At 33.4% G+C, this 16,294-nt stretch overlaps 1 protein-coding gene across 1 annotated transcript; it reads left to right on the top strand.

Moving 5' to 3' along the window:
- Positions 1 to 1,134: 1,134 nt before the first annotated feature.
- Positions 1,135 to 15,999, top strand: LOC130655547 (uncharacterized). Its single transcript, XM_057458323.1, has 18 exons — positions 1,135 to 1,451; positions 6,115 to 6,355; positions 6,631 to 6,727; positions 6,812 to 6,979; positions 7,073 to 7,163; positions 7,440 to 8,632; positions 8,926 to 9,129; positions 9,569 to 9,728; positions 9,798 to 9,940; positions 10,318 to 10,547; positions 10,652 to 10,867; positions 11,007 to 11,240; positions 12,057 to 12,302; positions 13,200 to 13,348; positions 13,430 to 13,620; positions 14,755 to 14,884; positions 14,959 to 15,208; positions 15,526 to 15,999. Exons 1-18 carry the CDS (start codon positions 1,208 to 1,210, stop codon positions 15,575 to 15,577), a joined length of 4,239 nt encoding a protein of 1,412 aa, XP_057314306.1. The 5' UTR covers positions 1,135 to 1,207; the 3' UTR covers positions 15,578 to 15,999.
- Positions 16,000 to 16,294: the final 295 nt, after the last annotated feature.

The raw sequence follows: 16,294 nt of genomic DNA, 5'->3' as shown, positions 1-16,294 counted from the left end.
AAGTTAGAATTTCAATGAGTTTGATTTGTTCTAAATTTATTTGTGTTTTTATGCCTCATAATTTTTTAAAATTTTTCATTAAAATTGATTACTAAACAAATTTCAATGCTTTGAAAAAGTCATTCTGCCTCTCTTATATTTCAGCTTCTTTCTTAAAGCTGCCTGCCTGGTTAAAACGCTAACCCTATAACAGGAATATTAGTGTTAAAATATGGTATACTGACAGCATTTTAAGGCATTTGGACTGGATTATAGTAGATTCACAGACAGTATTGTTAGTATACATTTTTTTAACATCTAAAAGGCAGCTAATATGGCTTGTTTTAAAATATATTTAAAATAAAGTAAATCATTTGTGGCTAAGCAATTATTAAATGAATCTCTGTTTTGTTATCACAAATTTTATGTATATTACCATTAGATTTATAACGATAGTCATTGTCTCCTAATGTGGAGACTCTCCCTTAAAGGGAATCCAAGGTATACTTTAAAAAGCTCCTTTCGTTCTCAAGATATTCAAGTTTAAAAAAATTCAGATTTAATTATGCTGCATAGAACATGTAATATTTAAGTAATATCAAATTTTTTTAAGTAATATCAAATTTATGTTTACTCACAAAATTTGATAGCAAACGGATATGCAGATTCTGAATCATCCCTTTATTATGAAGACCAGAATTGCTGCCGAATCTCCATATTAGGGGACAATATACGTCACACTGTATCTTGTCAATGGTAGTGAATAAAACTGTTATCTGTGTGATAAATCATAAGGCACATTCAACAAACATCTCAATCCTGTTTTTTTCAATAGAATATATTTAGAACAAACGAACAAACCCAACCAGCTCATACAATGTGTTAGTACATGTATCCAATCTAAATATAAACATAGAATATAAAGCATGTGAACCCTCCCAATCTAATCAGGGTGCTTTCTGATTAGGGATAAGTTGCTCTACTCTTCAAGACCATCAGAAATCTCCTGGTACAGAAAATATTGCCAACTGGTGTTGGTTTAACAATATGATATGGCAATCTCTGACAAGAAGATTATTTTATTGTTATACAAACTTTGCCACCTCAAAGTAGATGTGATTTTCAGTCAGTATCCTACTCAAAGCTGTAAAGGGCTAACTTTTTAAATTTTTTTAGACCAACAATTGTTAACAAAAAACACATGTGATCCAACTATTATTAAATCAATATGTCATCTTGGCAAAATTACAATAATCAAAACCAAGAAATGGTTGATAAATTTACAAGGCTAGCCATCATTACATCCAAGGAAGTAGAAAATGCCTTTCGTTGTGTCAGTCGTGCTGCTTTTGTTTCAAAAGGTATGCTTGCAGAAGCATTTGTGGATGCTCCAATACGGGGTGTACCACATATCCACATGTCTGCACCTCATATGTATGCAGCTGTTCTGGAAGATCTTGAACTTGAACCAGGTATTCTTATTTTACTTTTTTTCAAAAAAGAATGATAATAAATTCAAGTTATTAGAATTTTTTTATATTTTTATTCATCATCAATTTCAAAAGTTGTAATATTATATAAACATTACTTTAATGTAAGGTAATTATACAGACACAGGCCTCACCAGAAATGTGCACTCAATTTGCACGCAAAAACATCCGTAAAATACCACCCATAAAAACTGAAAATTAATTCTATAAATTAAGTATATTTCTGATAAAGGTTTCTAGCTAGTAGTTCCGAAAATGATTTAATTCGTGGTTAGCAAATAAAGCTAGTCTGAACCTATCCATTAATCCACAACATTTTTTAACATGTGTCACATTTACCATATTGATTTTTTTAAGAATATCTAGGACTGTGTAATTAAAAGATCATGAACCTACTTCAAGCTCGTATCACTTCGGAAAAAAAAACTTTGCTTGGATTTTAATAAATCGAAAAATAAAAAAATGGTTGTACTTTTAAGATTATATTATACTTTATATTAACCTAAAACATATTTTAAAATTACCCACATGGGTAGTAAAATAAAATAAAGATGGCACAGATGGAGATGGCACACTGTGTGGGCCGTTGGATGTTGCCGGGAGTTGTCTAGTAGAGCGTGGGCCCTACTAATTAGGTCTGCGTAGCTCAAAATGAGCATTAAATACTCTAGGACTCTCCATCTAAGCCATGGCCCCTCCTGGAAATAATAGACAGGGTATATCCCTCGATATTTGTGAGGCTAGCCATGTAAAATATGCACATCTATCTATCTATCTATCTATCTATCTATCTAAAAGTTAAACACACATGTGGCTTTTGTTTTTAATTTTATTTCATGAAAAGTTCAGAAACTTTCCTGCTGGTGTTTTTTTTACAATGCTTCCAGCAGATAGTGAATAAAACTATTTTTTTATTTACATATGTTGAAAGGTAAGATAGTTGACTTGTGTTTAGAAAGATTATTTACAATAAGATCAAGATATAAGTTATTTTCATTTGAACATTATTTTGGCTATCGGAAACAAGGAAGTTAAGACTAAATAAGTCGCTAGCTTAGGTGCTTAGTTCTTGTGTTTGGGGTTTCAAATTTTAGGCTTTCCCCACTTGTAAAAAATAAATAATGACACAGAAGTAGCAAAAAAATACAACCACTTGCCACTTCTTGACAAGCCAAATTATTTTGGAATTAGTTTGGCGTACAAACAACTGCACAACATAGGTTTTCATTTCTCTCTTGGGTGAATACATCAATTATAGTTATTTACGCAAATTATCAAATATGCTATTGTGAAAGCAACCGGTTATCTTTCAAGTTTTGCTTTGTGATGGTTTGTTATGAGCTCTAATTTCTTTTGTTGTTTTTTAACTAAAATTGAATTATATTTGGGGCAACATTATCATAGTCCAGGAGCTCATAACAGAACTTTGGGTCCTATTTTCTACAAGAGGTTTGACCCTCTAAATACGTTGGTAGTATCCTTCAAAGACCGTATTTAGGACTTTAATTTGTCCCCATAAGCTATAAAACTCCAAATTTTGCACAAAAATTTCTTAACATAGTGTAATGTCACTGGTCTTTTGGCCTAGTCAGACCGTGTCATGCCATAAATCCCTATTTTAAACAACTTTTAGACAGTAAAAAAAACCCTAATAATTACAAATCCCAAATTCAATATTTGTGTTCTACACTAACTGTGTAATACATAAATGGTCTAGCTTACCAAAAAATGTGGTCCTATCAGCAGGTCAGACAAAGATCTGAACAGGGACTCAAATTAGACCTCATAAGGTACAAACGTAAAATTTTGTAAGACTGTTGTGATTTGGCAAAAAGCAAACCAAAAATTAGGGTCTCTCGATCGGGTCAGACAATAGTTAGCAGTATCAAATTAAAAAAGAAATGTTCTGATACCATCTAATAATCATGAATTTTTGAACGGGTTAAAGGGACAGCTTTAGTTACTTTGTTATCGTTGGGGTGATTTCTTCTCTGTGTTTCAGACAATGCTATCTTTTGCATTGTCTAAATCTTTTGTAACAATTTAAATGGAATCCTGGTATTTTATTCATAAAATCAAGAAGTTGCGTATCCTTGTACTTTTGATTTCCATTTTTAGGTGTAACTATGATAGATTTACACTTTCCTAGGGATTCCATATTAAAGAGATTTATTTTGCCAACTTTGTATCCATCACCAACATGCAGCACACAACATCGTTCTAAAAGTTACAAAATTGACAAAAACAGTTTTCATTGTCATGAAAAGAAGGTTTTACAGAAATTTAGGTGTCCTGATTAAGTGGTGATTTCAGAAACATTAAATATATTGTATAAATATACAATACGTCATGTCACATAAATATAATATACAAAACAACAAAACGTTAAAATGAAGATTATTGTAATTCTTCCTTAAATAGCGTAAAATATCAGGTAATATAATTAAAATGTAAAAATGTACAAAGGAATTAACATTTACAAGGCTTCAATATAATCTAACAGGTTTGTAAATCAAAGAGGGTCTCATTTACATTAAAGCATCTTTATAACTTACCATCACTGTCAGTATTTCCATTTGCATTTAAATTGTCATCTACAGTAGCTACAACATCTGCAAAATATCACAGTAACTTGCTATTGGTTATCTTAAATTAATATATTCTAATTAATTATGTTTTTCTCTTACCATTGATCTTATTGAATATTCCTTTGTTCGAAAATTCTACGAAATGAGAAATTAAATCAATTAAGTAAAAATTGACAAAATATATGTTTAAAAAATTTAGTTTAACAAAAGACTATTAAAACTTTTTCTGACGTATCAGCCGAAACTGACTACAACATGCAGTAACTAAAAACTTGAAATAATTACATATATCTTTACCTGTCATGTCTTCAATCTATCACATCGTATCTACAGTTTCTAATTTTCTATTTCTTATAGTCTATGAATATGCAAATATCCCATTAATTTATTCACGTTTTTACTTCAATTGTTTCTCTTAACTTATGGAGTTTGTAGCTTATGGGAACAAATTAAAGTCCTAAATATGGTCTTTGAGGGGGTGTGTGGCCCAGTCTTAAGACCCAATTTTTCGGTAAGTTTTATCATTTTTCAGATTCTCTCATTTAATGACACATGTTGCCAACTTTTAAGCTTTGAGAATTATCGGACCAAATAGGAGTCTCGAATTAGGGACCCAAACACCCCCAAATTGGGTCAGCTGACCATGTGATTTTTATTGTCCATGATACTACCAACCTATTTAGAGGGTCAAACCTTTTGTAGAAAATGGGACATAAAGTTCTGTTATGAGCTCCTGGACTATCATTAAATTAAATGAAATTGCATTTAATGTCTATACAATCAGCAAAATATAAAACTAGATCCAATATATTACGAATTTCCTCAATATCAATATACACTCCTTGCACACTCCTAAATCGTTTCAGGCGTGTGATTAATTGCACGCCTGAAAAATAGAGTTTTTAAAATCAACCTATAAAATCCATTTTGTAGCGTGAGATGGCCTCGAAATAATTTTTGGAGACTCGTCAAACAAAATTTCCGCCACATTTCGTCGGACAAAACGTCCGATAGATTTTCGTCTTGGTCGAAAACGTTTTGTCTTTGAATTATTGAATAGTCCTGTCCTTTTAATCCACGAGCAAGCCTATTCATAGCCAACCTGACCATCCTAGCTAATTCACCGACTCCTGAGTTAGTTAAAAGAACTACGTAGACCTAAATCTCTGTGACCTGGCCCCTTCGTCGTTGGTAACCAGGTCTTACACAAGAAATCCAGCCATGCGGTCCTTAACTAATGCGGAGGTGAACCCTGACGGAGCACGGATGAATTAAGTTTGCAAAACTGGACTTACAGGCGGAACAGACATTTTATCGTGGATTTAATTGTAGATAATTTCTTCATTTGACAATGCAATTGGAAACCATAGCTGGTCCGAATTTAGTGGATTTTCTTTATGCCGCAATTGTTATTTAAGCAACTTTAAAAACGAAACCCATGTGCGGTAAAAACATTTGTTTGCAAGTGTTGTTAAAATGTAGCTGATGGATAAAGATTTTTTGTAATTTGAAAACATTAAGTTTATAAAAATGACAGTATAGTCATGCATACTGTTTTGGATATGTAGAAAAGGAAGTTAAGATTGAGAGAGTCGCTATACGTAGACGCTCGATCATTGTATTTGGGGTTCACGAATCAAAATGTCCCCCACTTTTCTACCACAAAATTAGCGCACAGCAAAGATTAGCCTCGGCAGTTTTTTGCCGTCACGAAATGAAACCGCGTCAGCAATTGCGACGGCAATTGCCGATTGCCGATGCTAATTTCGAGGGCTGTTAAACTTATTTACAATAAAGAAAGCAAACAAAACAAATTTTGGCCCATGCATCAGAAATTTCGCTACCACAAAGATTGGATTTAGAGGAGTTAGTAACATTTTAACATTCTTCATAGTAAACTTTATGCATTTCACTACATTGGATATGTACTGTTTTATATATTTTTTTACATAATATAATTTTTTGTGTGGATTCAATTTGGCAGAGAACACCAAATTCACACGAATAAAAATTCAAGTCAGATATTATTTTTTAAGGCTATTATGTGTTTTTTTAAGGCATGTCGTTTTTGAACATTGGAAGTGGTACAGGTTATTTTTCTTGTCTCGCTGGATACATAATTAAACATCATGGCATAAACCATGGTATTGAATTGCATGAAGACCTTTTCGAGTTTTCAAAGGAACGCATCAACGATTTTTTATCAAATGGTCCAGTGGATGCCAAGGAAATTTGCCCTCCTGTTCTTCTTACTGGAAATTGTTTCCAGCTTGATCCTGGTCAACTTAAATATGACAGGTAATAATTTTTTGTTTTGATGTTTTTTAAGGAAGATAAAAAATACTGCTTTCTATAATTCTTAAAATATAGACTATCTTTTGTATTAGTTGTTATTGCCCACTACAACTTGCATAGTTTAGTTAATTATTCCTGTTGTAGACAAAAAGAAGTTGCAGTATTTCTGGTGCATGTTTAGAGCTGTATAGAACAAAATTTAAACTGACCAGTCTTATCTAATTTAATATGACTTTATTATTTCCACGCCAGTTATCATATTTAATGTTACTCTTTAGACTGTACTGTGGAGGGGCTTGTTCTCAATCAACAATAACTTTTTTTCTGGAATTTTTGAAAGTTGGAGGTTTCTTAATAGCACCAGTTGGGACAAAGGTAAAAAAAATATATTCTCACATGGAAGTAAAACTGTATTTGGTGGTATATTTTGGATATAACTTTATTTTTAATATTTTTCAGTTAATCAAACTGGAACGTGTTTCTCATAAGGAAGGCGTAAAAACTGTCATAAGTGATGTATGTTTTGCGTATTTGACTCGCATGGAGCCAAAGGATGTAACCAAACTTCGACATGGACTGTTACCACTTATCCAGTTCCCTATTAAGCTGAAAAAACCAAAAACTAAGGTCAGTTCTAAAATGTTTGTGGTTTTAATTAGGTCTCAAATAAGTCTTCTAATTTTTAAAAAGTTTAATTGCAATTAATTTTTTTATCTCTAGAAAACAATATTTTTAAAACCGAATTTCTCAGTGAGCAATAGCCCTGCTAGGAAGAAATTGTCGCGACTAAGAGCAATTCAGCACATACTGGGTATTTCTTTTGTTTTTTCCAGGTATCAAGAAAAAATGCTTTGCCCTGTTGAGTTGATGAGAATTTGTGTTTGTAAATTTTACAATAATTGACACCTTCAATAACCATTACTGATGGCTTTGTTTGTAATGTGTAACTATAGTAAAAACAAAATGAAAGACAACATATTTTTTATACCTGTTAAAATATTTCATGCTTCAAACCTGTTTTTTTTCTATTTATTACAAGCTTTCAACATTAAAATGCAACTACTTAATCTGTTTTGACTGTTTTTAGACTGTTTAGAAGAAGACGGCCATATACCTCCTGCTTTATGTTATGTTCCACAGCGTGATCAAATAAATGCATACAAACAGTACAAGAGAGTTATAGACTGTCAAACTCTTGCGATGATTCCTACTGAAAATGAAAGCCCAAACAAAACAAATGTTTCAGCCTCAAACCCTATTTCTCCTGTTCAAACTATTGAGGAATCAACACAACTTTTATCTTCTTTATCAAGAACTGCTCCAAACCCACTTATGACAATACAAGAGTTTCTTTTAGCTGCATCCCCACCTACCGTGTTTAACGAACTCTTTGGAATGTCACGAACTGAGTCATCGACTCGCAATGAGAACAGAGAGGAGGGAACATTTCTAGGTCCTAGATTGACTTCAAGAGATCATAATTTAGACCACACTGCAAGGTTAAATGAAAGTGTCTTGGATATTTTATCTCAGCAAGCAATACCTTCAGCCAGAGATAAAATGCATATTAATGAATTTGAAATTGGTGAAAAAATTGCCAATAATATTTGGGAGCATTTATGTTTTGACAAACTTTGGGAGAGTGTTGTGGATTATTATTATTCTGTTTGTTCGACGACAAATGAGCGTCGAAAAAAGTGCTTTGAGCTAAAAGGTGTGGAAATTGTAAATCCTAATGCTGCTAAAAAACTTGTAAAGATGTTTAAGTTGAAAACGAAAAAGGTTAAAATTAATAAAAAGCATGATACATTGAATACAAATGACAATAATATAAACATATTTCCAGAAGTATTGGGAGGTTGTCAATTAAACATTCCTGCGGATGAAAAAATGTGTAAGAATCAAATTGAAAAGTACGTTATTAGCACGGAAGCGTCTATTTGTGAAGATGTCAAGAAATGTGTGGACGGTTTGATTGATAAAATTTGTGCAACAGAAGAAAATTGTGATAATTCGGTACATACTTTAAGTGGGAGTACTGATAACATATATTCTTCTTCCACCAGTTTGGAAGATACAACTTTTGATGACTCTTTGCAAAGTTCACCATTGAAATCTTCATGTGAAAATAAATCAAGTCGATATGTTGATATCCAAACTGATGACGAAACGTCAAGTCTTTTATCTCATGTTGGAAGTAAAGATTGGACAATTGATCACGATGTTCAGTTAATTTCGTTCTTAGTAAGCTATGATAAAGAAAAAGAAAATTTATCACTGGTTTGTAGTTGTTTTTCATTATCTTCTATGGAAAATGCAGCCTCATATTGTCCCTCTTTTTTTAAGATTTGATTGATAAAATTTGTGCAACAGAAAAAATATTAAATAATTCATGAAATACTTCAAATTGGAGCATTAATATAAAAAAGGCTCTAAATTTCATAAAATCAAAGAAGTGGAAAAGAAAAAAAAGCGGGGTGTTGGGGAGGAGGAGGAATGATGGAAGAGAGGGGTGGGGCCAACATTTTTACCCAGATTTCATAATTGTAAGGATTCCCCATGTCTATTTTTAGAGGGATTGTGTACCAAAAGTTATCACCTTGGATATTTTTGAAAAAGGGAAATTGCTAAAATTTCCTCTTCTTTCATCATTTCAACCAACGACACTTGGATACCGAAGTATAGCACTCCTTAGAGTCGCCAAAATACTGGACAATGTTTTAGATGCGTTAGTTGGGCCTACGCTGGAGAGAAATCAGTTCCACAATCCTTTTGTAGTAAGTAAATTATCACGGTAATGTAATTTTTAAAAACGACATTTTAAAGTTGTGTTCATTTTATTGTGTTTTTTCAGACGACCTTTGACGACTTTTTTTCTTTCCAGTTTATTCATAGCTATTTCGTAACTAGGTATCGTCTTTATTTCGTAATAATCTTTTTGTGTGTTAAATTTTTTTGTGTTAAGTTTTTGTGTGTGCATTTGAGGCTTTTGCTCCAGTTAGTGCAATCGCAACAAGACGACTATATAGGGCAGCTATCATACAGAATCAGAGGAGGTTTGAACCTGTGACTTTCTGCATTGGAAGTGACGCTATCCCAACTAAAAGGCATGACAAATCTTTATGATGAGAACACTGATAAACTGGAACACCTTTTTTAAACATGATTTGCAATATGTTATTCACAACTTAATTTTCTTGCTTACGTTTTTTTCAGGAACGTTATCCACTGCCTTCCTTCACTGCCGCGTCGTTTGAAGTGTCTGACAGTCAGTTGAATGTATTGGAAGCGCAAAGCTACAAAAAGGCAGCTTCTTTGAAAGAAGACGAAGATGACGAGATAGTGTACTTGAAGGCAAAAACTTCACAAGACGAAGGTTTGTTTGTACCGACATTTTAAAAGATGAAAATTAAACAAGTTGTGAAGACTTGAGTAATGTTTTTAGAGTTGTTAAAAGAAGTGAATTCCATGATCTGTTACGAAATGAGCAACATTAAAGACCAACAATTGATACTAACTCGTAAACTTGAATTGATTGATAATATTGATGAACAGTACAAAGAACAAATAAAACTGCTGAATCAGCAGGTGAGTTTTGTGTGAGCTTTTTTGTGTCTGGAGATGATAGTACCAAACCAATTTTTGCATGTTGAGGTGTATTTTGCACTTTCATATCCGTTTTTTGTCAAGATAAAGGGATTAATCATAATTTAAAGTTTTAAACACGAGTTCTTGTGAAAGATATGATACTATTTGTTGGCAGCGGACTGCAAATTAACCCTACGACATTAATTGGAAGTAGACTTAAAGCTGACTTTTTTGCTTGCTGTGCCGATTTGACGCTGTTGTCGTACTGCGATTACTGCAATTGATGGTTAAGGGAGGAAAGAAGAAAGGAATGCCTCTATACATCTGAAATATAAACTCTGTTAATTTTAGTTTTCTAATAATTTCTTTTCCTTCAGGTTGATTTGATAGAAGAACAACAAAGACTTTTGTTTGAGGTGAATATCAGTTGTAACGAGCATATTTCTAATCAACTTTCTCGTTCACAACAAATTGTAGCTGAACGAAAGCAGCAACGACAATCGCTGCTGGCTAAACGAGACAAAATATCTACGGATAGGTCCTTTCAATTAGCAGAAAGAAAAGAACTGCTAAGCATGCTGGAGCAACTTTTATCTTTAGAAACAAGGTAAAGGATTTGACGTTTTTTTTGGTACTTTCTTTCCTAGCAAAGAAATAAATTTTTGTTGTAGTAGTGCAATAGAGAAGGTTGTTACTGTTCTACGTATTTAGACTAAAGAATGAACTTCAGATGTTGGGCAAAAAAGGAATGGGATATTTGCGTGGGCACGGGAGTGAACTGTCCCATTTTTCTTCATTTGTACGAAGAGCTGAAAGCATCTTGCAGCGATTAAAAGCTACCAACTCGAATATGAACAATATTATGAACAATAAAGATACAATTGACACTGAAAAACCTATAGACGATAAAAATAAGACATTTTCCAGGTTGGTTATTTTCCCGACATAAGATTTCACTCAAACATAGCAACTACACATTCAATTATCTTTGATTCGATTCCATTCGAACTTTGTAACATTTACTAACGTTGTAATATATTCCATTTTCTCCCGTTCTGCTGTTTAGATATCAACCTGAAACAATCCTTCCAAGGTGTCGATTTTTACTGCCCCTATCAAAAAAGAGGTACGCTTACATCAAGGAAATGTTGAGGACGACGGAACGTCCATCTCCACGTCATATGCCCGTCATCAGTGTAGATCGACGAACTCCACTATCAGAACGAAATGCACATGACATCGACGACACTGTGTTCATGCAAGTTTATCATGGCTTGAAGAAGAAAGATCTTCATTATAGGTATGTTTAGACTTCAAATACTTTATTGTTTTACTTTAAACCTTCTTACAAGTTGATTTTCATCAAGATTACTTTTTAAAGACGTCCGATGTTTGGACATACAAAAGGACAGAAAAACATATCACCAATGTAAATCGCGTTTAACTTCGCCCTTTTTTATAAGTAGCGTAGAAATCAAAATAAACCTATAAAAAATTTCAAACTGATAACCATGCCAATATGGCACAAGACAGACTTTCTTATTCATGTCGTCAGTCGGAAATTGCGGTGGCGAATGTCGACGTGCAACAATTCTTGATTCACATTGTCATGTTTTTGCCGAAGTTGATTTAACTGTTGCTGAACTTACAACCGTTCTGCTCTCCTCTCTTCATTTAACTGTTGTTCGTGTATGGAAGCGTGCCATAGCGAAATATTATAAAATACCGACATGAAACAAGTCGCCAAAGGTAGAAACACATATAAAGTTCAATTTTTAGATTTCACGATAGGTATTTGCGAAACAAATGTTTTCTTGTTAAATAATGATATGAACGTTACAAGATTTACGAATTCGAAGCACATTCCCAAACTATTCCAAATTTTGCTTCTACATTCATTTTCAAATATGCTTTGTGAAAAAATCTGTCCAAACAAAACTGTAGTCGAGCTTAGAAGTCGTATTTACAAGTTGAGTCGAAAGGAGTTGACGGGAATGTTCTCGCAGTTCGTCTGAATAGCTCTGCTTTATTTTGGTAGTGATATTAGCATCCTCAAATCTTCAAAAACTTCGTAGGTGAAGATTAATTATTTATTGTTTACTAATTTATTTTTTAGATGGAATAAAAAGTCATATGAGCAGTGGTGGGAAGTGAAGTTCATAGGCGAGGGTATAATTGACCAAGGTGGAGGATTTCGAGACAGTCTGACAGAAATGTCAGATGAACTCTGTCCTGCAGATTCAAGCGTAAAAGACTGTCTACATTTGTTTATCAAGACACCAAATCAAAAAACAAAAATTGGAGAATACCTGGACTGTTATACCTTGAACCCTCAATGCAAAGACTTTTATCTTTATCACTGGTAAGTGCGAATCATTGAAAATGAGCCGGCACAAGACGTCTTTAAGACATTTTTTTAAATCTTCTGTTAAAGATGCTCGTAAGATGTCTGAAATACATCATCTTAAAAACGTCTTTCAAAGACATCTTTTATACGTCTTTTAGAAGTTAATAAATTTGAATTTATTTGAATTTAGAAAATCTTTAGAATGAGTTTTTTAAAAGATATCTGATTAAAATATATCTTTTCTAAGGACGTCTTTCTCTTCTTGTTATAACGCATTTAAAACGCGTTTTTTAAAAAACGTTTTTCCGTACTTCCAGAAGTGATCTAAAATGCGTCTTTTAAAAGACGTTTGTTTTTATATGAAAAATTCGATATTAAAAAACTGCGATGACTCCTATGGCTCACTTCTCTTCCAATTTAAAAGCACTTCCGTTCTATTATTCAAACAATTCTTTTTTGTATTTTGACAATTCTTTTCTGCACTTGACACTTCCTGAAACTTTCTTTTTACAACTACATTTAAAAATCTAGTCCGCAATTTTACACCCATGGTCTGTAATTTTTTTCACTTTTCGCGAAAAGTATACTTGGCTAACACGTGCTCGATTTACCAACAGCTTTATATTACAGCAGGTCCCTGTGCATGTGCATGAATAAAATAATATCATGAATCAATTTAGCTCAGTAGCAGAGAAGAGTTATTTTTACTTATCAATAGACACAATAAATGGCAAAATGGCTGTCCAGACTTCTAAAAATTACAGTAGTGTCCACCAAGCAAACTACATGATTTTTTTATATAAGAATGTGCTTTATAAGAATGTCAAACTGAAATTGTCTGTCATTAGAGCTCTTTGTGACGGTTGGGTATATTCGGTTGGCGTTATACTGTGAAACTAGTGTATCTTTCAGGTTAGGTCAACTCATGGGAGCTTGCTTTCGGACAGATGAAACTTTACCTCTATCTCTGTCTCCGCTAATCTGGAAGATGTTAGTTGGCGAACAAGTCTACTGGAAGAAAGATTTCATTCAAATTGATGAAGTAGCTGTCAGAAATATCGGTTTGTTTTTATACATCATGCCTTCGTGCTTTTTTGCCATTTTAATTTTTTTTAAGAAAACATCAGTGAATTTTTCTTTAGATGGTTTGGAAAATTTGGATCCTGATGCATACATGGGTTTAAATGTTGAGCAAACATACTCCACTGTACTTAGTGATTCTTCACAAGTTGAATTAATTGAGGGTGGGTCGAACATCGTGGTCAAGTGTGATGAACGCGCTAAATATTCGCTGTTGGTTCGAAAAGCAAGATTGATGGAATGCTGTGAACAGGTGGGCAATTCTCATCTTTTAGGCTATGTTCAGTTTTTGATTTCAGGTTGCAGTGTATTAAGTTGAATTTGATCGCTACCTCAAATTATCCCGAATTTGATTACATTTTATTGCATACTTCGTTTTTTACTCGTAGCAAATAAGTAAAAATTTGAAAATAAAAATGTAAATCGACTGAATCGTAGAAATGTGCTTTTAAGGAAATGAGTTGGTTTCAATCTCATACGCGTTGGAAACGCAAATGTGATTGAAACGCAGAGATTGATGGAGGTTTGAATTTATTGCAGAGTAAAAGATGACATATTTTATCTGAGTTAAGGTGGCAGTAACCCTTTTTTAGCTGTCCAAATAGCTGAATTATTTACTCAGTGTTTTATTTATTCCATTTTTTTACTATTTCCTGAAAATATAGACCTTAATAAATAATAAAATGATTTTAACTTAACACTAAAATTGCTGAGTCAGCAGAAACTTCTATTTAAAAATGTATCATAAACAAGAAAAATATCGGCTTCTACAAGCTCCAACTTTTTACAATCTCGTTATTTTTCATCAGCTTCTGTTTTTAAATGAACCTTGGGTTAACCCTTTTAAAACGTTGTGCGGATTTTTTTTGTTCGTTCTTATTTTTTTAACAATAGCCTTTTGTTTTTTTCAAAAGATTCTTTGTTAGGATCCCCTGCTGCACACCGTATCATGGCTGCATGGTTCACCAAGCATGTCTGAAAATTTTTAAGTAAAACGAAAATTCTATCGCAAGTTAAAGCTCGTGCAGTGTAGCATGATGAAGATCGTCTTAAATTTATACATAATGCGCCATCTTTGTTGTTTTCTTTTTAATAATTACGTCATTTCTTTCTGTACAATTTCGCAAGCATGTAGACTTAAACTATATTCGGCATAACTAATTAATTATTCATGAATTTTATTTAAGGAGGAATTTTCGAGGGTGAATATTTTTGGTAAAAGATAATAGTATTTTAGTCAAAAAATCATGAGTGTGTTACAACAGAAAAAGTATGGATATATAGTCTGAAATAAACCTTTCGTAAACTCATTATGTAAAAAAGAAATTTCCGATTTTTAAAAGGGTTGCTGCCACCTTAAACTCTAGAAAAAAATTATCTGTTGCAGGTGAAGGCGTTACGCAATGGATTGTTGCTTGTAATTCCAGAAGCGGTGCTTTCATGTTTGACGTGGAGAAATTTAGAAAGAGGAATTTGCGGTGACAATTTAATTAGTGTTGCTGACCTAAAAGCAAACTGTAAGTATGCGATATTGTCTCGATATTTTTTAAAAAGTTTTTATCTCCATTTTAAATCATAACGTCATTGTTAGGTCGTTATGGTGACAACTTGCAGTCTTCGAGTCAATGCGTTTTACACATGTGGACTGCGTTGGCTAGTTTTACAGATGAAGAAAGGAGTAGATTTATCCGATTTGTGACTGGTCGTAAACGCCTTCCAAGTGCGTTTGTTGTGTCGCGCTCATCTGTTGATAAAGACAGCCTACCAAGTGCAACGACGTGTGGTAGCAATTTATTCTTACCAGACTATTCAAGTAGTCAAATAGCGAAGGAAAAATTAAGGTAAAACTCTCATTGTTTATTTGCTGCTCTATTCGTATCTGTTCATGTGGAGAGGCGCCTTCTTTAAACGAGAACTTGCTCTTTTGCTGGAGGTGGGCTGATTCAAAAACAAGAAGCAAGCGCTGACTTGTTAAAAACATACCTTTACCGCGCTGAGTCTGATATATCAGTTGATGGCGGGTTTTTTAAATGGCTTTCTTTCCAGTTTTTTATATCACAGTATAGAAAAAAGTGATATCTATCTTTTCTCAATAAAGACCCTGAGCTTACTGTTACTGATCAATGATTAATGGGAAGTACTCTTTCTTTCTGTTTAGATACGCCATTTACAATTGTGTTTCCATAGATACAGATACAAGCCCGTGGTAATATTTCATGTTGTGTTTTTCTTCAAACGTTTGTTTCATGAGGGCTTGGACATCTGCGTTTCGCGCAACTTCATAGGATACAGGCTTGGACATGTGCGTTTCGCGCAAATTCATAGGATGCAGGCTTGAACATGTGCGTTTCGCGCAACTTCATAGGATGCAGGCTTGGACATCTGCGTTTCGCGCAACTTCATAGGATACAGGCTTGGACATCTGCGTTTCGCGCAACTTCATAGCATGCAGGCTTGGACATCTGCGTTTCGCGCAACTTCATAGCATGCAGGCTTGGACATCTGCGTTTCGCGCAACTTATAGTGTAATTACTTTACCAACAAGCGAAGGTGTAATATATAGGAGTCAGATTAAATTGTTATTTTATTACGATCAGATTTTTTTTTAAATTTTTGTTTCTTTAAAAATTTATTACAATTATATCATTGTAATTATAAAATCGTTAATATTATTTTATTATATATTATATAATATACATTATGTGCTTTTGTTATGTTCGTCATAAGAATGGGCCTTGTTGTTCAACTGTGTAGCCTAGTGATTAAAGACAAGAGAAGAGGATTTATAAAATTCTTTGTAGTCTTTCTTATAAAAAAAAAACATTCGTTTGCGGAACAGTATTAAATTTAAATATAAACCAGCCGTTTTTGGCAGGAAAGTCTACGGCGTATTACTGATTTAGTGGTTTTCTACGGGGGAGTATTTG

The sequence above is a fragment of the Hydractinia symbiolongicarpus genome, chromosome 8, assembly GCF_029227915.1.
Source record: "Hydractinia symbiolongicarpus strain clone_291-10 chromosome 8, HSymV2.1, whole genome shotgun sequence".
Taxonomy (NCBI): domain Eukaryota; kingdom Metazoa; phylum Cnidaria; class Hydrozoa; order Anthoathecata; family Hydractiniidae; genus Hydractinia; species Hydractinia symbiolongicarpus.
Note: the sequence above shows the minus strand (reverse complement) of the source record. Positions and strands in the feature narration are given on the sequence as shown.

What these genes read in the sequence shown, in the direction of transcription:
- LOC130655547 (XM_057458323.1), top strand. Translation starts at nt 1,208, where the DNA reads ATGTCATCTTGGCAAAATTACAATAATCAAAACCAAGAAATGGTTGAT. An exon ending in TAGCACCAGTTGGGACAAAG is followed by an intron (nt 6,728 to 6,811) that starts GTAAAAAAAATA and finishes AATATTTTTCAG; the next exon opens with TTAATCAAACTGGAACGTGT. An exon ending in CTTTTATCTTTAGAAACAAG is followed by an intron (nt 10,548 to 10,651) that starts GTAAAGGATTTG and finishes CTACGTATTTAG; the next exon opens with ACTAAAGAATGAACTTCAGA.